This window comes from Hippocampus comes, unplaced genomic scaffold (assembly GCF_001891065.2).
Source record: "Hippocampus comes isolate QL1 unplaced genomic scaffold, H_comes_QL1_v1.1 scaffold17, whole genome shotgun sequence".
Classification (NCBI taxonomy): Eukaryota; Metazoa; Chordata; class Actinopteri; order Syngnathiformes; family Syngnathidae; genus Hippocampus; species Hippocampus comes.
Window position 1 is genome coordinate 4,035,765 of NW_017805002.1, and position 22,368 is coordinate 4,058,132.

The following is a 22,368-nucleotide window of genomic DNA, read 5'->3' on the forward strand; positions in this document are numbered from 1 at the left end:
CAAACAGGTAACAAAATAAACACGTATGCAATCAGCACCTCTATATATGAGTTTCGACACAATCATGTTGCCTCTCACAGGTAGTCTGGACAAAATAATAGACATCGTTAGAAAATGACTGCTGGTGGAGATATGTGCTGTGCCTTGTTGGTGAATTTGAGTGCACCACACACACCGTGAGAGCATTTAGGACACACTTGACATTTTCCCCTTGTCATATGTGTAATCTTTCTCTCTCTCGGCGAAAAAAAGGTTGATAGGGAAAATCTTGTGTGTGTCCTCTTCTGCAGGAATTTCCACATGGAAAGAGATCAGAGGAAGCTGGTGCAAATAAAACAGATCCCAGTAGCTCCATAAGCAAACACAGGAAATGAGTTCACACAGCCAGGTTGGGACTTTAATTTCTTTTAATTTATTAAGATGCTACATAGTCCAACCAGGTGGAATTTTGCTTTTATACACCAGAGACTACTTGACTAGGAATATTCATCTTCTTCTCCGATAGACTTATTTGTTTACATACATACAAAACAGTTGCTCGACTGCTTCAGGTGATGGTTACTGTAGTGTCTTGCCTGGATCAACAAGTATTTACACGTTAAATTGCCATCATGTGGCTCAGCCTTTTTGCAAAATGGTGGTGTGTCATGGCAGGATAGTAGTGGTACACCTTTATTATTATCATCATTTTTTTAATTTATTCACATTCTGGTCTGCGTTTTTTCTTGTGTCAGCTGTTTCCATGCTTCAGTGAAAAATACATTGTTCTGCAAATACTATATGATGCAGGTCCGACATTCTAATTATTGGGTTGATTTCAGTTCTGTTCTGCCCTCCCCTCAGCAAGTCATCCTCAAATGAACCATTAAGCCAAGATACCGTTTGAGGAACACACACCTTTCAAATTCCTCATAAGGCAAATTCTTTTTTTAAAAATTATTTGTTTTATGCAAATTTGGGCGATCAAACCATTTTGAATGTGATTTATCAATTTTATTAAGTCAAAAATAATCACTGGCTCCAGAACAGTGCGTTCTCAACAAGTGGTCCCTCAAGATCTTAGCTCTATAAGTATATATAGATGCATCAATATAGCGATACAAGAAGATCACACTCTTCACCTTAGTGCAATAAACTTCAAACGTGGACAAGCAAAACTGGCATGTGTGTGAACAAACTACCACGATGGAACTCATGTAGTGGCGATACAAAAAAAAAAAAGAAAAAAATCTGGTGAAAAGCATCTGACAACATGACACCATTTGCTAACATACATTTGTCCGGACAATCACACTTAACAAATGTATGGCTCAATAGGAAAAGATGAGGAAAAGTTGCAAAGATTTTGTTGTCAATGTTGTCACGGAAACAAAATGACCCTCGTTTCTGCATGCACCTTTCATGTGAGTGTAGATTTCAAGGCGTGTGTTCTGTGCATACATCTACGTTTACCGTCGTATCAGCCAGGGGGAAAAACAAAGCTGCCCCAACAGATCACGAAGCAAAGCGTTGGCCTGGTGAATATCAGCAGACGCCCTCGAAAACTGCAGCTGGTTTTCCCAGGCAACGGCATTAACTCTTTACTGCGCTTTAAAAACGCTAACAAAATGAAGGAAAAAAAAATCATAAAAATGACACACCAATGAGAAGAAATAAAAAGATCCGAAAACAGAATTGTGCAAACCTACAAATAATGACATAATACCATAGATAAAAGCAATTAAATTAGATTCCAAAAAGTCAAGACTCAAGATGCAACATTCGGCTGTGAAGACATGCAATGAAGATCCCCCTGCACGCGGGGAGGTAGTGAAAGGAAAAAGTGAAACTGAAAGGGACGGTTTCTTGCACACCGATCGAGGTTGTTTTTCAATCAAAGTGGATTTTAGTGAGTGTCACCTGTCTGGATGATTAGCTAAATCTCTCCCATGAAAGGATTTGATGTGGAAGGCTCCAATTTGGATAGATTGTACAGTGGAGGTGAGGGTTATGTTCCTCTGACCATTGAAAGGAAAAAAAAAACCACCAAATGCAAATTTTCTGCTACACCCCTCGTGAACTTTGGTGAAAAGGGACAACAATGACTTGAATGCGGTGATTAGGCAAGACCTGCAACAGTTTGTTCAGAAGACGGTGAATCATTTTTGTTTTTGTTTGTTCCACCTAGGCATTACCTTTTTTTTCCTTTTCTTCAAACTATAAATGAGGCTCAATCCAAATGCCACGCTCCCAACAACGTCCCCTCTTCCCATTCCTAGCAGATATGGCATCTCTGATCCTAAATCCTGCAAGTCCCCTGCGTTTTATTTCATCCCTCAAGGAGGAGGAAAAAAAAAAAAAGCATGCTGCTGCCCCCGCCTATCCCAAACCCAACTACGACAGCGCTCTACAAGACCAACTTGCCCACGATGATGCCCACCAAAAAGAAGAGGATTATGAGGGCGGCCGAGCGGGCGCTTAGGCCTTCGTCTTTCTTCAGGCCGGCTGAGGAGTGCTGGGAGGACATGACGTTGCTCTTCCTCATCCGCAGACCGTCATCCTCCTGAGGACGGCAGGCACGGAAGGGAGGGTGGGAGGAAGGAGGTGGGTGATTAATGAAATGGTCGTATTCCAGAGCACATGAAATGGAGAAAAGAGATGATTGTTTCGTCATCCAAGGGTTTTTCCTGCAAATTTAAACTTTGGAGATGGCCACCTGCGCTTAATTTCAGGCCACCTCAGGCTCGAACACTTCTGATGTAATGAAATATAATATAGTTATAGTGACAGGGCAGCACTTTATCGGAAACAGTTGGAAGCCGTTCCAAACACCGTCAAAGAAGAGCTACGAATGAAAGATTTTAATTCCTACTGCAAATATGTCGGACAATTTCAGGTAAATTTGTTCTGTAAAGAAGCACGTGTGATTTCTCAGGAAAATATTTAGCCCAATTTATTTTTTTTAATGGTTTCTGTGTTTTTACTTTTTCGGGAAAAAAAAAAATCGCACTGAACTAAAAGGAGTACAGGTACATTGAATTTCACCAAAATAAAAAGCTTATGTGCGGGCTAAGAAATGTGTCAAGGAAATGGCTCAAGACAATAGCCCTGTTCACACGGCACACATTTGGTCTGACGCTGCACCGAAATATTTTGTTGCGATATATTTTACACCGGAGCAAATTTTGTGGAGCGGTCACACGTGCAAAGCCGCTGAGCGTGACAGCTCCGGCGCAGCATCGGTGCAGTTCCACTCGCGGTCACACGTGCAGTTTCTGCTGCGGACCAAAACGACAGGAATGCGGAAGTAAAACAGGTTCGGGTCGGGCTACTCTCTCGCGGACTTTTATTTATTTTTCTTTTAATAAATATTATGGCGGACACTATTCTGTCCTTGTTCAGAATAGATCCACTTGTCGGCAGTCGTGGAATAAAGACGTGTTTACAGTCAATCGTGTGTGCTCCTTATGACTGCCACAATATATGTTTTAAAAAATGTATACTAAAACAATGTGCGGATACTAAACTAAGGAATACTTGTTTTAAAACAAACAATTTGGATAAAACAGAGAATGCGCTGTAATTTAATTGCTATTTAACTGCTAAACAGGAGCTTGGCCAGCCCGACCAGTGCGCACGTATGTTAATTTCGTTTAAACAATCCTATAGAAATAATTTCAGATATCTTTACCTATTTATTTGATTTGAATTATTCTATTTAAAGCCTAGTAAGCCGCAGGATTTCTCTGCGTAATTAAGCAAATGCACATTCGGGCTCGGGCCTGCAAATCGGGCTCGGCTGACGTCACTGCTTTCTCGATTCTCTTCTTGATCGTGAGCGCTGTCTTCACCGCTTAAATCGCCGACACTTTTACCGGGAACGGGGGTGCACGGCCGGGCTTCGTCTGTGTCGCTGGCCCCCTTGTCACTGTCGACCGGGGTCGGATTCCGTGCGTCTGGTAGCGAGCGTAGCGAGGCCACTCCCCCGCAAGCGAGCATTTGCTCTGGAGCAAATTTAATCCAGCTGAGTTCACACGTGCACATTTGTTTCGGCGTAGCGTCGCAAACGAGCATTTGCTCTGGAGCAAATTTTTAAACCACCTCCCTGAGGTGGATCAAATTTGGTCCGGTATAAGCTCTTTAGTGGAGCTACGCCGGAGCAAATGTGCACGTGTGAATGCTCGACTGGATTTGTTTCGGAGTTGCGTCGGACCAAACGTTGCCGTGTGAACGGGGCTAATGCTCAACTATTTAGCCTAATGAAAGTTAATTCACTTTGTTGTTTAACTGTCCACACATGCACTTTTGTTGTATTTTATTTCGAGGACAACATTCCTGTATTTTTATTTTGGTCTAATATATGATTTAAGAAAAATACATAAAATGAATGGACACATTTCACAAAACAAGTGCTTGTTTGAATCAAAGGGGGTAAGTGGGGGGCGGCTCGGAAAAACACTGCATCCTGCTATAATCTGGTGCTCAAAAATCTAGATGGCAGGAGTAGCCAACCGTTATTTGTCTTCTGCAAAGAGGCTGGAGGGGGGCGGCGTTTTAGAGGTGTCCGTTGACGTGTGACATGCACAGTATGACTCATACCAAACAGAATAGTGACCTCACTTCATTAGTCATAACAGTTGATGGTGGTTGAAGACGCACAAAAGTTAGACAGTTCATGGTGCGGATAGCGGTCAGACACTTGCTTCTCCCATGTTTGCATGCACGCCACTCACCCTGATCTGTTTGTTCTCTTCCCGTAGCCTTTGAGCCTCCATCTGGAGCCTCTTGCACTCTTCCATGATCTTCTTCACCTCACCGTCATCCAGGGTGGAGCTCAGTGACTTGGGCGGCAGCGAGGAGGAATCGGACTTCAGTAAGCTGGACGACATCATCTTGTTGGACTCAATGTCGTGCTGGTTACAGAGTTAAATTAAGACGAGTGGTAAGTCGACTACCGCTGATACATTCGGAACCGTGACGGCGGCTGTCAAATCTTAGGAGATCACCCCACGTGTGTTATCCAACCATTTGGTTTTGTTCAGTTTAACAAGAGGAGAAACAAGACAGTACAGTGGTGACATTATCATTGAGCAAGCAAACTTTTTTACAAACCCAATTCCAGTGAAGTTGAGATGTTGTGTTAAAAATAAAGAAAAACAATACAATGAATTGCAAATCACGTTCAACCTAAATTCAATCGAACACCCGACAGCGAAGAGATATTTAATGTTCAAACTGATACAAACTTTTGTGAGTTTTTTTTCGCAAATTATCATTCACTTAGAATTTTATGACTTCAAAACGTTCCAAAACAGCTGGGACAGGTGGCAAAAAAAGACAAAGAAAGTCGAGGAATGCTCATCAAACACCTGTTTTGAAGCTCCCACGGGTGAACAGGCTAACTGGGAACAAGTGGGTGCCGCGATCGTGTATAAAAGGAGCTTACTTGAATTGCTCAGTCATTCACAAGCAAAGATGGGGAAAGGCACACCTGTTTGTGAACAACTACGTGAGAAAAAAACCCTCAAAACAGTTTTAGGACAATGTTCCTCAATGTACAATTGCAAAGAATTTAGGGATTTCATCATCTACGGTCCATAATATTGTCATATATGTTGAACACAATGTCCCAACTGCATTGGAATTGGGTTTGTCATTCGTGTCTCATATTCACACGTTTACAAATTAAGACGAGTGTTTATTAGGCTGATAAATTGAAAAGAAGGTTGAGATGTTGACAACGCATGGGGGCACATACGAGTCTCAACTAGTTCGTGATTTGGGGAAAAGAGGGTGAAGCCAAAAAAAAAAAAAAAAAAAAAAAAAAAGTGCTTACTGTTTTTTCGTTCTCCACTGGCATCTCAAAAACACACCTCAGCTTGGAGTCCATCAGCTCCTCCGGCTTCGCCTCCTTCCACTAAGGAGAAAGACAGGCATGCGCGCAGGCACATGCAGACAGACAGAGAGACAGACACACACACACACACACACACACACACACACACACACACACACACACACAATAAGGACAGAAGAGAAGGATAAACTCAAATCACGACCAACTGTCAAATAAGGCATTGATTTCACTCATGACAGCACAATGAACACTCACCACTCCTTCCATGTCGGTCATGTCTGGGGGCGCGAGCATGGACTGAACCATAAACTTGTGTTTGCTCTTCTCGTTGGGGTCGTAATCAAAAGGCTGCAGCATGACTGAAAGATGCAACAGACAGAAATGGAAACACGATAACACAATCTGGAGGCAAAATTTTGAAAATCAACCCCTGTGGATCAGAAAGCCAGTCCAAAGGCCCATTTAATGTCTTTATTTGGTTCATTTTTTTAAATTTTTATTTCTTTTACATTTTTTTTGGGGATGTCTGTGTTGAAGGATCGGAATACAGTTTTTGGGTGACTGCGTATACTTCACAGAGGTCTCGCTGGAACCGCGTTAAACCGGGGCATATCCAACTTTGATCAGCAAAATAGAATGCAATATAGTAAGTGCCTAGCGAGAAAATTATATAAACTAATGTTAGACACACACCTATGTTGTATTAATATAAGGGGTGAAACAAGTCCTTGAGTAATTCGGGTGCCTTGATTTAAAAAAAAAAAAAAAAAAGCATTTTTTCTGCCTCGAGCACTCACTTATGTGTACACTGCCAAGATGAATTCAAGCTAACCAATATGCTTTTATTTTATAGTTGTTCCTGGAGGTGCGTTGCGGCATCACGGCTGACTTGACTCGTCTTCCAGACTCTGTTTAATTGTAATTGTTCCAGCTCCGGCCTTCCTGTGTGGAGTTTGCATGTTCTCCCCGTGCCTGCGCGAGTTTTCTCGCCTGTGGTATTATTATTGTGAAATAAAATGTGTCATAATAGATTTTTTTCCATATCACCCAGCACTAATAATTATAGTAAACGTTGATTAATCAAAAATGTCGCACCAATTTTTTTTTTCCACGTTAACTTGCTTTGCCCATCTCAAAAATCAAGCTCGCTCACTCATTCACTTTTCCCGTACAATCTTCGGTAGCAGTGATCATCACCCTCTCTGATTTGCCCATCCAATCACATTCAGAAACCTTCATGGCCTCGCATACAAACAAACCTGCAGTTATGTTACGCGGGTTTATAAATTTCACAAGACCCGCCTCTCCAGCCATGAAGGTGCCTGAGTCTGATTTGTGATTGGATGGAAAATCGCAATTGTGTCACTTGACCAATGCAGCGTTTTCAAATATCTGCATTCTCAATTCGATTATCCAGGATGAAAAGATGATAGTCAAATGGGGACAGTGGGCTGACTTGGGCCCCCCCAAAATAACCGGTGCCTTTAATCTAATTGCACGTTAATGTTACCATGACAGCGAAACAGTGACAGGTCTACAAATGCCCCGAGGAGTTAATCGTTCTAACAGCTTCCAAGCCCGTTACCCACCGCCTCTTTCTCAGCATTACATATCCCCCTAACAAAAAGCAGGTGCTGCCCTGGTATTCCACTTCCACCGATGGCCACATCAGTCGCTGGTGTGCTATTTGATGTTGTTACACAGCTGCGAAGGTATTTTAAAGCTGTAACATTGATTTACAATGATCACTTTCTTAAGCCGGCCGGGTCTGGCAGTGCATAGAGGATGGCTCAAATACTTGCGAATGGAGGGACCATTTCTCCTTTGACCATGTTTTTATTTTATTTTTTTTGTAATGTGGTTGAAATTTTGAGACGTATTGTGACATTGGCGCCATCTAACTCCAAAAATCCTGTTCTGTGGCTTTCCCAAAAAATCAAATGACCGACTAATGTCACAGCCGGTGTAGCCATCAAGAGTTTTCGGTTGTGTCACAAGCCAATTCACCCTTGATCAGAGATGTAGCGCAACGTTACAGCCATCAAGGCGGCTCAGGATCACAAAAGCAGAAACAGATGGCATGAACAGATTGGGAACGTCCTGTTTCAATCAAGCCCAATTTACAAAGCAATCCAACTTGGGTCCGAGGGGTCGCCACTGTAGAACGGAGGCAGGAAAGCGTGTAAATACTTTGGGCAACACAGTATCACATTAAAAGGTCCTTAGCCAAAACCCCAAGGAAGGAAAACATTCCCGTAGTAAGGGAATTTGGACAGGTTGGGGGATTAGAGAGAAAAAAAGAATCCGCATGAATTGGTGCTTTTTACCCCACAATGGTCAATCGTTTATAAAGTGCAGGGTTTCATTGTACAGGTAACAAGGGGAAGCAGGATGATCACTAGCCTGCACGTTCATGGTGAATGGAACATTAGAAGGGTGAACATGGGGGGATAGGAAGCCTTCCTTTCCTCTGAATAAAAAAGGACAAAGAGTCATAAATCGACCTACAAATCAGGTGAGGAGAGACTCATCTGTTTTCTCTTTCAAAGGAAAATATTTTCACTAACCAATGTCAACCGCAGTCCACAATAGTGAATATGAAACTTCTGAATGTAAAGTAAACAATTCTAAGGATGCACCAACAACAGAACAGATGATGATTTATTGTACGGTGGTGACAAAACATCTCACAACTTAAACAGCTGAAAAAAAACCCCTGAATATTACATGAAAAATATGGTTCAAGAGTCAAACAAAGGACTCAGTAGTTTTACAGTCCACTATTTCTCACAGGAAAATACGTATTTGCAATATGAATGAAATTAAGAGAAAATGGCATCTTGAATTTTTTCAAGATGCTATTTGTTCTAAGGGTCCACTGTGCTTTAATGGACTCAATGCACACAGGACTTCAGCATTTGGTGTAAGATAGCAGGTTAAAAGCCGCTTGGCATGCAAATGCATCGTGAGTGACAAAATAGAAAACATGTTAAAACCCAAAACCTAGTTGACACTGAACTGAACTGAATCCCCCCTACTCCCTCCTAAAATTGTATTGGAATCACAAACAAAGGAGACCGAGCATTGTTTGGGTACTTTATATGAAGACCGGTCCAACTCTTCCCTCCAGTTTTGAACCATTTTCCCCAAGGTTGCATTCATATTCAATTGCACCTTGTTTGTCTTGTATTTGACATGTCAAGTATATTTCAAATGTTTTAGTTTTTTTTCCAAAGGTCAGCTGGCATTCCCAACAATGACATGTCACACCTGGGACAATAACACACATCCACATCACTTTTGGTTTTCCCAAACGTTCCCACAGTTTTAGCTGTCCAGAATCCCAACCTCAAAAAAAAAAAAAAAAAAAAAAAAGTTATAGTAATCTCTTGTAATCGAGTTAATAGAGTTGTTTGATTAATCATCTCAGCTCTGTTTCAGCTGTGTTCTCACAATAATTGATAGAAAATGCAACAAAAAGTGAAGCAGTGACATGCTGCTATTGTACCATACTGACAAACACCCTATTCGAAAGCAGCAATCCAGGACTCCTATTCATGTAAATTCTGTCCAACGGCATTATTTTTCCTTTTAAATTATTAAAAGTGATGCATTAAGCTGCATACATTAATGGAAGTAAATGTAGAGTTTTGGACAAAGTGTCCATCGAGAGTCACTATTGTCACGACTTGAGCAAATAGAAGAGATGTCCCAACCCGATCATGTGGAAATCGGGCCCGATCATGTGATTTTCAGGCAATCAGGAATCGTGGAGGAGAGAGAAAAAAAAAGATTGTTTCTCTCTTCCTCCTCACTGCAGCCAAGGTTAAATTGTGTTTGGATGAACAAGGACACACAAACAAGTTAAAAAAAATTTGGGTAAACCAAAAGATACTTCCAAAATAGTGCCTCTTGTCTGATGTAGAGCCATTGTGACACATTGAAACAATGTGAACATTATTTGGTGACAAGCAACCTTGTTCCCCACTGGTTGCATTTAACGAGGTCATTGGTCAATAGTGTCGTTTGTGGAGGTAGCGGTGTGCAATTGTCATTTTAGCCTGCATACACCAATAAATTATGACGTAAAGGTACTGGTTAACAATTAGAAACATCAAATGCACTCAAACAGAAGAATCCCTCATTCTATGTTAATGCTTATACATATGGTTTGCGTACCCAGGAAATAAAATGTATCATGGCACTATCCAATTACAGTGCATGAAAATACATTTCCATAAAGCGTCATGCACATTGATTGTCTTATTGATTAATCTTAACATTCCATTATAAATGTCATTTGTGTATTTGCTAATTTTATGCTAAACACCCATGAAGATTTTCCAACCCAGCCGCTGGGGGGCAGTGCCCTCCCCTGGGGGTGCACTGTTCCCCAGTGCCGGTCCCAAGCCCGGAGAAATGGGGAGGGTTGCGTCAGGAATGGCATCCGGCGTAAAACTTTTGCCAAGACGACCATGCGAGTTGGTAGGACGGTTTGCAGGGGCGGATGGAAATTACTGTCTCGCTGTGGCGACCCCTGAATAGGGATGTGCCGAAAGGAGTAAAACACCCATGAAGATTTTCCATACAAAAAACTATGACCAGAAATCAAACATGTCAGATGGACCAAGAAACATTTTGAGTTGTTCAATAAATGTATCATCAAATTTAGAGCTAACCCCCCCCTCAAAAAAAAAGAAAGAGAAAAAGAAATAAGCTCGAACTATTTTGAGAGTGTTACAAAAAGCAATTGGCACTGATTTAGTGGATTGGCGCATATAATTAAATGTAAACCAATATAATAACATGTAAAATTGCTGCTTTAGCTCTCTGTGTGTTTTCGGATTGAGTTTAAAGTGGTTTTACTCATTTTGAAATGTCTTAATGGTCTTGGGCCATCTTATTTATCTGACCTCCTTCTATCATATCAACCGTCGCGGATCCCGAGGTCCCCTCTGGCACTGGCCTTTTAATTATTGCCAGTGTGAGGACCAAAACACGTGGTAAGGCTGCATTCAGCCATTTTGGTCTCCAGCTATGGAATAGCCTGCCAGAGAGCATCAGGTCTGCAGAGACCGTTGATGTTTTTAAGAGGTAGCTGGCTTAAGGCGCATCTTTTTAGCTTGGCTTTTAAATAACTTATTTATATACTTGTTTAAATTTATTAATTTCCCCCTCATATGGTTTCTCTGTGCTGTTGCCATGTCTTTTATTAATATCAGGATCATTAGGGTGTGCGTGCAACTTTTGTATGTTCGTGTGCATGCGAGTGTGTGTGTGTGCGAGCATCGGTTTGCTTGTGGGGATATATATTTGTGTATGTTGAGGGGAGGGGGGGGGTCCTCTTTTTATGTGGTAAGTTTGAAATGTTTTAACTGTACAGCCCTTTGAGTTACATTTTTATGTCTGAAAAGTGCTGTATAAATTGATTGGTTGGTTGAGAACACATATACTGCACACATTTCTGTAGCTAGATACATGTCCGTATGCATATTTCTATATTAATTTGAGACCATTTGTATGCATAATAATGCCGAGCTATCGGATCAGGACTAGGTATCAGCAGATCCTTCAAACCAAAGCCTCGGACGTGTAAAATGTGATCGAGACATTCCGAGTTAAAAAAATGCCTAAAATCACACTCGGCAACATGCACCTCATCTAAACCGCACTTGCAATTATTATGATTACGTAATAGGTGACTTTCTGTCACGGAGGGCAAAAGGCCAGCCCAATGTGAAACTGAACTACAGTGAGGAAAAAAAAAAAAAAAAGATGTGTGAAGTGAAGCAGACTCGTTGGACCGTAGGGAAACCCTGCCAGCATACAAGCACTAACGTTTACAATATGTATTCATATTCAGGCCCTTCAGCTGAGCAGGATCTCTTTCTCCTGATTGTAGTCTCATGGGTACACCATGTCCAAATGTGAATCAAAAGTTTAAGAAAACAGGATTGCAGGGATTTAACACAGCCCACAGCACTTAAACTTGCCTCCCCGCGGAGAGACAGGGCTACAGGTCAGTGGGTGTCTAATAGCACCGTTTGTTGTGCTAATGACAAGCTAATGAGGCTTATTCGGCAATAAAATAACTGTTATTTTATGCCATTGCGCGTTATTTCGCTCACGGCCTCCCTCAGGATGTGAGCGCATCTCAGAATGTCAGACAAGAACGTTCTCTGAGGAAACTTGGTGTTTGTGGACAGAAATTTTTGAAACATTCGCGGCACATATTTTACCACTAGATGCTACATAACACCGATTCCAGCGCAGCAACATTCCTGCGGTTAAGGCTACATTTAACATACTTACAGCCAGGTCAAGCATGTGGAGATTGCTTTGCTTGATTGGAATTGTGCAACAGTAAATGGAGCCCAATATCATGATATTGTCTTATAAGTAGTATGCTGCAGGTATCTCCAACCAGTGGGCCGTACACGGTTACGGGGCTGCACAGAGACTGAACAAACTTTTTTGTCAACTTTTTTTTTCCCTGCCCTCGTACACAAACAGTAACCAAAAAAAAAAAAAAGCATAATGGCAGCAGCAGGATGGGAACTGGCGATCAGCAACGAGGGCAAGGGCGCAAATCGAAGCCAAATCTTGGCCCGCTAAAATATTCTGTCCTATTATGCGTGGTTTGTGCTAATAATAACTTTGTTCATCATGGCAACTGCAGGATACAACACACACCAACATTGTGACTTTTATTTTTCGCAGAACGGCATATGGCCAGCTTATGCTAACAAGCCATTTTGTTATTTTATGTTAAGTGATCTGTAAAGTGCTTTGTTACAGCTGTAGCTGTCATGAAAGCGTTATATAAATAAAGATGTACTGTTTTGTATTGTATTGTAAGCCAAATACAATAAAACGCACAACTGAAATTGAGCCTGGCAATGATGTTGTGCCTTACAATGCACTACGCTAGGGAACAAGAGATGAGACTGGCCACTTCTTTGAAGAGAAAAAAAAAATTGCAGGACTGCAACTAACTACAACTACATTCTATGTGATAGTTAAGTGGTATTTTATTAATCAGTTGTTTACAATATTTTCCATGCCGGTGCGCCAAAATACAGTATTCACATGAAACCTGTCCAGGAGACCCGTCTACTGTGACATCACGTTTGTATGCTGTGTGCTAAGGTATCGATGTTAAAGGGAAAGCGGTCAAGGGCACACACGGTCGACTGCGTGAAATAACAGCGGTAAAAGAGTTGCCAAGTCCATTTTGTGATCACAACAATGGTGAACAACTGTGCCGTTTATGATGACTCTAATCGCTCGATTACAGTCAAGACATCATCCTTTCTGATACCAGCAGAGATTTTTGGTGTCAACCAGGAGGAAAAAAAAATGAAGCAATTATAGGCAATTCTAAGTATGTTTAGGTGTGGCATCATTACGCTCCTATTTTTGCCTCCTTAAGGACAGCTTGCGTGATGCTATTTTAGAAACCGCTCGTTTTCACAAGATTTTCACGACACAGCAAACATTTCCTATGAAGTCGCCTTGGTAACCATACATCTCGGGTTTAGGTCAGCGCGACGCTGTGGGTTTATGTGACGTCAAAAGAGGACTGTACATAGTAGCAGAGCCGATTTCAACCCAGCACAAATGCTGTGAGGAGGAGGGAATTCCTGCTTGGGGCTGTGTCTGTAAAAAGAGTCGGTTACTATGGTGACGCGCTAATTATGGCAATTCAAAAAACGACCTGATCTATTTATATCTGACATAAAACCCCCCAGAATACACAGACAATTCTTTCAGTTTGTGGAAAAAGCGAACTTTGGGTTTGAAAAGGTGGGACAAATTTCATGTTAACCTCAACTGTGACAACTGGGCAACGACAGTAGCATAGTGGACCGTGTAATTTTGTCGCCCACTGCTGACTGATTTCTGAAATTACAGCGTGTGAGGTTGAGGAAAAGTATTTGTGAAGTACACATCCCTACGTCTGCCCAAAGAAGACAAGCAAAGGTAAACTATAGAAACAGCGTCGACCACTGGTCAAGAACCTGAAATAGTATAATGTGTATATTGCATGTATGAAATCAATTCTACATGACGTGCCGTTATATTTCTGTTCGTGATAAAAAACAATCAATTTGAGTCCTCATATTCATGAAATGAAAGCCAAACTTAAATTATTCAACTGCAACAATCCAAAAATGCCATCTGTGTCGTTGCACCGTCGTATTTTTATTGCGTATACTCTCAGTGCCGTGCAAAGGTGCGTTGATGCCGATGCACGGCTACAGACGGACTTCTACCCATTGAAAAGCCAATCGCCAAGAGGAGGAGAGGTGATACGGGAAAATGAACGCCCACCTGCTTCATTTGGATGCCCCCTTCCTCCCTCAACTCTCCGGTAGCACAGCGACATGACAGGGCTAGAAAGCGTCACTTTCATCTTCACACCGACACGGTTGTCATCCATGAGCGATGTTTGTCAAGATAGTTCATGTAGGACATACTTTTAAATGTTCTGTTTTCTTTGGAAGCACTTATTTTCTTGGCTTTATCAATGGTTTAGAGCAGAACCCAGCCGCTGGGGAGCAGTGCCCTCCCCTGGGGGTGCACTGTTCCCCAGTGCCAGTCCCAAGTCCGGAGAAATGGGGAGGGTTGCGTCAGGAATGGCATCCGGCGTAATACTTTTGCCAAGACGACCATGCGAGTTGGTAGGACGGTATACAGGGGCGGATGGAAATTACTGACTCGCTGTGGCGACCCCTGAATAGGGACGTGCCGAAAGGAGAAGAAGAAGAATCAATGGTTTAGAGCAGGCATAGCTCAATAAATCTTGGTGTCAGGTGTCGCACATCGGCAACTGTGACATGTATTTTGAGCGACAAAAAATATATATGTTTTGATGTAATGTTAAAAGAGCACCATAACATACAAATTAAAATAAAAACAAATTGAAATTCAAAAATCAATGTCACAGAGAGCCACAGCAGAAGGATGAAAGAGCTGCGGGTTGCCGATTTCTGGCATCGACAATTGAGTATGGTCTAAATATGCTATATTTGAGGTGTTTCCATCATGAAAGGGGAAGTGAATTCCAAAATATTGTTTACAATAATCCGTTGTATCCACCCCCAATAGTCTAAACACGGCATTCTGATCAATATTGCACTTGTGGACTATATATTAAGCAGCAAAATCCACGCATTTCAATCCATCTCAAGGGGCGGCCATTTTGCTACTTGCTGTCGACTGAAAATATTGCTCACCTGTTTTCTGAAGCTGAGCCGTGATTGGTCGTTACCCTGAGGCACTGTGATGTCATGTTCAGTTAACAGCAAGCGGCAAAATGGCCGCCCCTGAGCTGGATTTTGCTGCTTAATTCCTATTCCACTAATGCAATATTAACCAGGATAGCGTGTCGAGTTGAGTGGGGCTGCATTGATTTTTTTAAAGGAAAATTTGGGGGTTGACTTCCCTTTTAAATACCCCTTTTAATAAAAACAGCCATTTTGGGGATACAGTATATGTCACTTGAGACATGATTGGAAATATAAATAGTCATTAAACTGAAACTGGGCACTTAGACCCACATGTAAATCCAGCTGGACACAAAACAGGACATGTAATTACCCGAGACGTTGATGGAGGTGCCTGCATCGATGATTCCGCTATTTGGCCGTACGCAATACCGGCGTGGTGCAGTCGTCTTTACCTTGAAGCACACATTCCGGTCGGTTGGGTTGGCGAGTTTGAGATTGGTGGTGACCACGTCAGAGAATGGACCTGCAAGAGAGGCGGACATGTGAAGGAAATAAAGGTGTGGCTTGTTCAGGTCTGATTGAACTATTACTATTAACCATAATACTCTTTGGTTCCTCCAAAATATCCAACTTTACAACACACATTGTAAACATTCAAAATTCCATTGCAGGTAAATATTTGAACAGAAGATGAAGAGGTGACACTATTTTGGATTTCTCCTAGCAGTATTCCACCTGGCTTGTGACTAGACTACTCAGTCTTTCCTAACGGAGGTCAATTGACCAAAACTGCATTGACTGGGAGTGACAGCTAGCTATGAGATCAAGGTGCTTGTTTATGATTAATTTCTATCTATTTTTATTACTTGTGTTCAACAGCCACTACAAGAACCAGCTCATTTATCCCAGAATGATACATCGATTTGGGCTTGGATCTGAGTGACTCTTGTCATGCTCCTGCTTAAGATATTAGGGATTCACCAGATGCAGGAGGCCACCAGCCCCACGACACTCAATCCCCCATCACTTTGACTTATCATCACTTTGGTTATTTCTGACAGCTTCCCCTGGACCTGAGAAAAGACTGCAGGATTTTCATAAACTGTCTCGTGAAATGTATACTGGTGCCCTGATGGTTAAAACTGCTGAGTATATTAGTCACCTTCTGTCAAGTGAGGGGCCTGACAGGTACTGCATCAGTACCGGATCGGTCAAATTAGTCAGGACATGGGAAAAAAAAAAAAAAAAAAATCAATGAAATCTCAGCAACAATCATATTGAGTGCTCCTTCCATTGACTGATGACGCGGTATACACATTTTGTAAAATACAATCAATTGCTTAATTGTATCATCAATAACCTATTTGCATAGTTGCCTAATGCCAAACTCAGACTAACTAAAACAGATACATTACAATTTTGCTGAAAATCCAAATTGTAATGTTAAGAAAAATCCCCCTGTACCTGCAACTCGAGTTAACATGCGGCTGTTCTGATTTTGCTGCCTCAAATCAACGATAAAATGTTTCCACATTCCCCCCTACAATTTGCTCACGTACTAGTCATTGCCGTTTAGTACGTACATTGATTGAGTATTTCTATGGGTGTTTGAGATGTCCTACTATGTGAGTGGTCACCGAATGCACCTTGAGTATTTGCTTTCTTTTGCTTCTCCACGCAGCTATCGATCGTTGCATGCAATCACTTTGTTTATAAAACTGAAAAACCACAAAGGTGTGTTCTTTCAATGAAAAGAAGTAATGTCACACCGCTTTCACTCTGTGAGTAGGAGCAAAATGCCATTCAGGGGCAGTCTGAAGCCCTCGAATGCTGACAACTTGAGAATTCCATGACCTTTGTTATGTTTGATTCCACGTGGTCGACGACCACTATAATTCAAAAATTGATCTGTTTGATATTTCAATTCGGCTGAATGCTTTCCCCCATTGTTAACCTAGCTAACCGGTTTCACACACATTTTATTTTTACATCTCAATGCACCAACAGTGTCGACTATTAAAGCCACTCTCTTAAAACATAGTTGATGGGCAGATGTATTTTGCACATGGCTCTACTTCAAAATTAGCATCAGCTCCCAGATAATATTTCATTAGGCTCAGCAAACATCAGAGTGACAGATACTTCCCCTCTCCTGCGAACTAAAGATGGTTGTATGGTGGTTCAGACCCCTTCAAGTTAAAGCTTTTACTTGATGGCTATGCCACAGACTGCTGCACCTGATCTGCTACTTTGTTCATGTTACATCTTGGTGAAAAATCTAATGTTGCCTCCAGCAAAGATTTTATCTTCTTGATATTCTATAGTTAGTGAGCCAGGTGCAGGGTTGTACACTAACTATTTGCACTTGTAGCACTTGTACGACTAACTTTTTCAGTTGGTCGGACTATCACAGGAAGTGCTCGCACACCTTTTTTGGAGCGGGACAGAATTACCAAATTTGCTAACGTATAATCGTCTCAATTGGCATACTGTATTTTTTTCAAAGATATATTTGCAAAATGTTTTGCTGTAGCAAGCTGTTTTTGGAACAAATATTGGTCGGAGCATGAAAATACGCACACTAAAAAACTGGCCGCATTTGTTGCATACTGGAAGCATTGTTGAGCCCTTGGTGTGCTTTTTTTACTCAAATAATGATCAAAACTATAAACTAGGGCTGAATGAGTTTGACAAATCATTCCTCAATATTGTGATATGCAATTATTTTTTTCAAGGTCTTCTTTGTTTTGTTTTATTTGTTTATATTTATGTCTTTGTCTTTTTATGCAGTTCAGTTTTGCTGCCCTTATTTTTAGCTGTGTGTGTTTCAATGCACTGCATGTTTGCACTGTGGTTGAGAGGAAAGTAATTTCATCTGTGCTGTATGTTGCACATATTTACATATTTGACAATAAAGCTTGACTTGACTTCTTTCCATTTATTGTTTTACCAAACAAGAAACGCATTCATCAGTATTACAATAAACAATATCAGATTGCAGGTTAGGCTTACATTAAAATAAAGGCAAATGAACCATGAATGAATATGAAAGACAGTTTATCTTCTTCAGTTAGAGTAGTTAAAGAAAGGCTTCATTCATTTTACATTTGCGGCTTGACTCATAGTAATTAGTTTGTCTTGTATAATACAAAAAAGGGCCGCATATTTTACAGTTTACTTTGACTTTATGATCGCTGTGAGGGCCGACAAACATTACGCAAACATTCTTAACGTTTTCCAATGCTGTAAAAATGTCTAGAATAAATATTACATTTCAACATTTCTGTCATTGAAGATATGCATCATAGCCTTCGACACACGTTTCTATTAGCAGGGCAGGATGCCAGGCGGGTGGCTGTTGTAAAAAAAAAAAAAACGGCATTTCATGTATATTTCACCGAGGGTACTGGCAAAGAATGGGAACCTGGAGGGCCAAGAGAGGCATTTTGAAACGGTACGCGTGAGCTACGATACTTAACAGGCTGCAAAAGTGCGTTGCATGCCTCCGCGTCAGGCTGTTGCTCATCATGGCATGCGTGTGTAAGTGCGTGCGTATGCGCGCATGTGCGGTAATGGGTCGATCGCGGGAGGTTGGTTGATCGAAAAGTAGATCTTCCGTCAAAAAAGGTTGGGCACCCCTACTCTACAGGATGCAACGCAGGGAAAAAAAAATTAATCGTGAAGGCTCATTTTGTATTTGTAGCCAACTGATAATAGGCTAATATAGCTAATATAGATTCATACAGCTTGTATTGCTTTCATTATAAGGCTGATATGAGGCTTTTATTTTTTTACGGCTCCAGACATACTGTATTTGTTTTTTGTTTTCTTGGTCCAATTTGGCTCTTTCAACATTTTGGGTTGCCGACTCCTGATGTATTTTGATGAAAGCGTTTCACAGCTATTAACACCTGCGGGGACAATTTCATAATAGATCTCCTTAAAGTCCTGACTGATTCCTTTGGCATAAGAAGATATGAAGCAATTTCCTAAATTACAATCCCCTTTCGCATTCGACCTAGTGACAATGCTGGTACTTGTGAAAATGAGTATTTTCAGGTTGCAGTCTAATTCGTGAGTGTGATATGTCTTGTTCAGCACTGCTATTGTCTAGTGTTCCAAATTTGCGCTGATTGATTAGCGGATGCCTCTTTACATCATTTGGACCCCAACATACAGTATAACAGTCCCACTATGGGTGAAAATAAGTACAGAAAAGGTAAAGTGAGCATACACGTCCGATTACCTCATCACTTCAGAAGAATATCAGCTAAGTTATTGAAAGCATGTGATAAGGCAACGTAGAAAAATACTATTTCTAAATTTTTACGACACAAAATTGAAATAGAAGACAACAATTGCAGTGTGATACGGTTGAAGGGGTGACTATGTAAAAGAAGGAAGTACTGAACAAGAAGTCTCACACTGATAAGATTGACAATGCCATATCCAAATATTGGTATTAACCCCTGCCTATTAAGTAGTCATTATGCAAGCAAGATAGTCTCACACTGATAAGATTGACAATGACATATACAAATACTGGCATTAACCCTTGCCTATTAAGTAGTCATTATGCAAGCAAGATAACATGAAAATACCACTGATGGCCATTTGTTGTATGAATTAATTTATGAAAAATGTTAGGAGTAATATTAACCATTTTAGATCATGTGCTTTGTTAATATTACAATGTAACAAAATGTTCTTGAAAATACACATTTTTACCATTTGTGTCAAGACTTTGATTTGCCTGTATAATTCAAATCCCTGTTTTTAAGCATATTGCCATTAGTATAATAAAATGAAATTATATTTCTTGAAAATATAAGGACATCCTGTATCAATGTAAACAAATACTGCAGTAATTATAAATTAAAAAGTGACAATGAATTGTTATTTTTTAATTAAAATCAACTAAATGTTGCTTTTGCTAGAAGGAAAAGCAACTCAAACTAATACATCTGAAATGTATTTGGTGTTAATCAGACAAACTTTATTTGGTGGCAGGTTTTACACGAATTTAGATGTAACTGGTTAATTTTGAACACAGCTTGGGGTGTGCTAAAAAAATTTAAACAGGAATAAATCATTGCAGGCCGCTTCACAATACATGTATCAGTATAGAAGCGGCAGAATTGATATTGCACATTCATTCTTAACGTTTCCTGGCGTGTCTCTGAAAATTGCTCCTTGCTGTGCAGTGCACACACATTTCGACCAGGCACAGCACTGGCGGTAAAACGGAAGCGCTGCTAACTGTAGAAAAAGAAAGCATATTTGACATGCCGCGTAATAAAAATATAATTTGGGGATACGTATGACTGTCTTCTTAAAATAGTATGCAATGTTAAATATCAGGATATGTATCACCTTGAAGGTCATGTGTCACGACACAGATTGTATCGTGAGGCCTGTATCATGATACACATTGTACCATTGCAATACCTAGCCCTAGCTACATGCCAGTTGTAATACTGTGTGCACACTTGGGCAACTACATTATTTTAGTTTAATTTATCTTTGTGGCTCGTAACTATCGTTCACATTTTTATTATTATTTCGTCATAAGTGTCCCTGTTATCTCTTCTATGACTAAGACCCGGCATTAGAACAAGGGTGTGTAGACTTTTGCTATCCCTGAAGGCGTCAACTTGTCAAGCCGACTCGGGCGAGCTAGCCAATCAGAGGGCGAGCTAATGTTAGCCGGCTACACCTGCTCGAGAAGTCGAAATTAACAAACTGTCCAAAAGACATGCGATTTGAAACACATTTCCGTTATTCGCCATTATGGTGGGGAATTCACCAAATTTTGTGTCTGCTTTTTACTTTAAAAGGGAAGGTCCCGTGGGGGGAAATGTACGACAGGGCCTTGTGTATATTAGCCGTCGGATGCTAATTCGGCTATCTGCTGTCACCTGACGCGCAGTCACTCGCGAAGCAACCGGATTGTCTCCGTAGTCTCCTCAACAGCAGCAAAAAAATGGCCCACAGAATTATCCGACTACAACGTTTGGAGTCCTAACCCTCCCGTCCGATCCACAGGGCCCTCCTCCCTGCCTCCTCACCTCGGAATTTCAGTTCGTGTTGAGGCTCCAAGAGCAGAACCTGTTCTGGCCTGGCCATGACCCAACGAGCTGGAGCGGCGGCGATTTGGGCTGCGGACGCACTCGTGGAAGGTTCTTGGATGTCACGGACTCGGTGACAAGACGAGCCGGCCCCCCGGTCACCACTGGAGCTAGCGACGGCTGTTGTGGTGCGGCAACAGCGGGCTGGAAGCTGAGAGAGAAGCAGGCCAGTGACGTCACTGCCTCTGCATTGCCACCCAGCGGGGAGGGTGACAGGGTGACGAAGGGTGACGGACGGGGTGCTGCTGGATAACACCCAAGCAACGACAGGCTCTGTGGGGGCTACTATGATGTGATGAGAATGTACAAATGTCACTCCAACAATTATATAGGCCTGAGTGTGTCTTTCCAGTACTTCTAAAAAAGTACAGTACTTTTAATATTTCTGTAAGTACATTGAAACAGAACGCACAGTTTGAGTTGAATAAAAATTGGACAGCAGAAAACAAACCAAAACACGAAATGAAAATGCAGTGTACTTAAATGTTAAATACAGACAAACTCTAAACAACACATGGACTGAATTGGATAAACACACACACACACACACACACACACACACACACACACACACACACACACACACACAAACATCTAAGGCACTGTAACATGCACCCATTATGAAGATTCCCAAATCCCGACATGTCATTGCACTGTCTATGGTGGTTTCCAGTGTTGTCGTTGATATGAGCAAATATCAGCTGTCTCTCAGAGCATGAAGTGTGTATTCTGCTCATATTCAGTAATGCTGTATAACTTTCCCATGCCCGCAGCATAGCTTGGCGTCCTTGAAGCAATCATCACTTAAAATTGGAACACTCCCTACTGGAGACACACAAACATTGGAATGCACCAGTTGATACAAGCTAAGAAACGGTTGAAATGAAAGTTATGATGTCACAACCTGTGTCTTAGTACCGCCCTTCTGATAATATAAATATGATGTGAATCCCTTCCTGCTTCGCACTCGTGACCACCGCAGCCATTGTCTGTAAACCGTGGGTGCCCAGAATACAGTTTTCTGTTATTAAAAGCTTCGAAGAAACTGTTCGACTCCAGCCTGTATTTGGATAACCAACATCCTCCTTGTCCGAAATTCAACGAACACGCGGGAGAAAGAAGGCCACTTTCCCCCAACATTACCCAACATGATGTTGTTGCACAAAGCAGT

The 22,368-nt window shown here is 41.4% G+C and overlaps 1 protein-coding gene across 1 annotated transcript; it reads right to left on the minus strand.

Annotated features, from left to right (window-relative positions):
- Nucleotides 1-409: 409 nt before the first annotated feature.
- vapb (VAMP (vesicle-associated membrane protein)-associated protein B and C) lies at nt 410-21,392 on the minus strand. Its single transcript, XM_019856757.1, has 6 exons — nt 21,138-21,392; nt 15,440-15,592; nt 6,092-6,195; nt 5,816-5,896; nt 4,713-4,892; nt 410-2,542 (listed from the first exon to the last, which is right to left on the minus strand). Exons 1-6 carry the CDS (start codon nt 21,193-21,195, stop codon nt 2,387-2,389), a joined length of 732 nt encoding a protein of 243 aa, XP_019712316.1. The 5' UTR covers nt 21,196-21,392; the 3' UTR covers nt 410-2,386.
- Nucleotides 21,393-22,368: the final 976 nt, after the last annotated feature.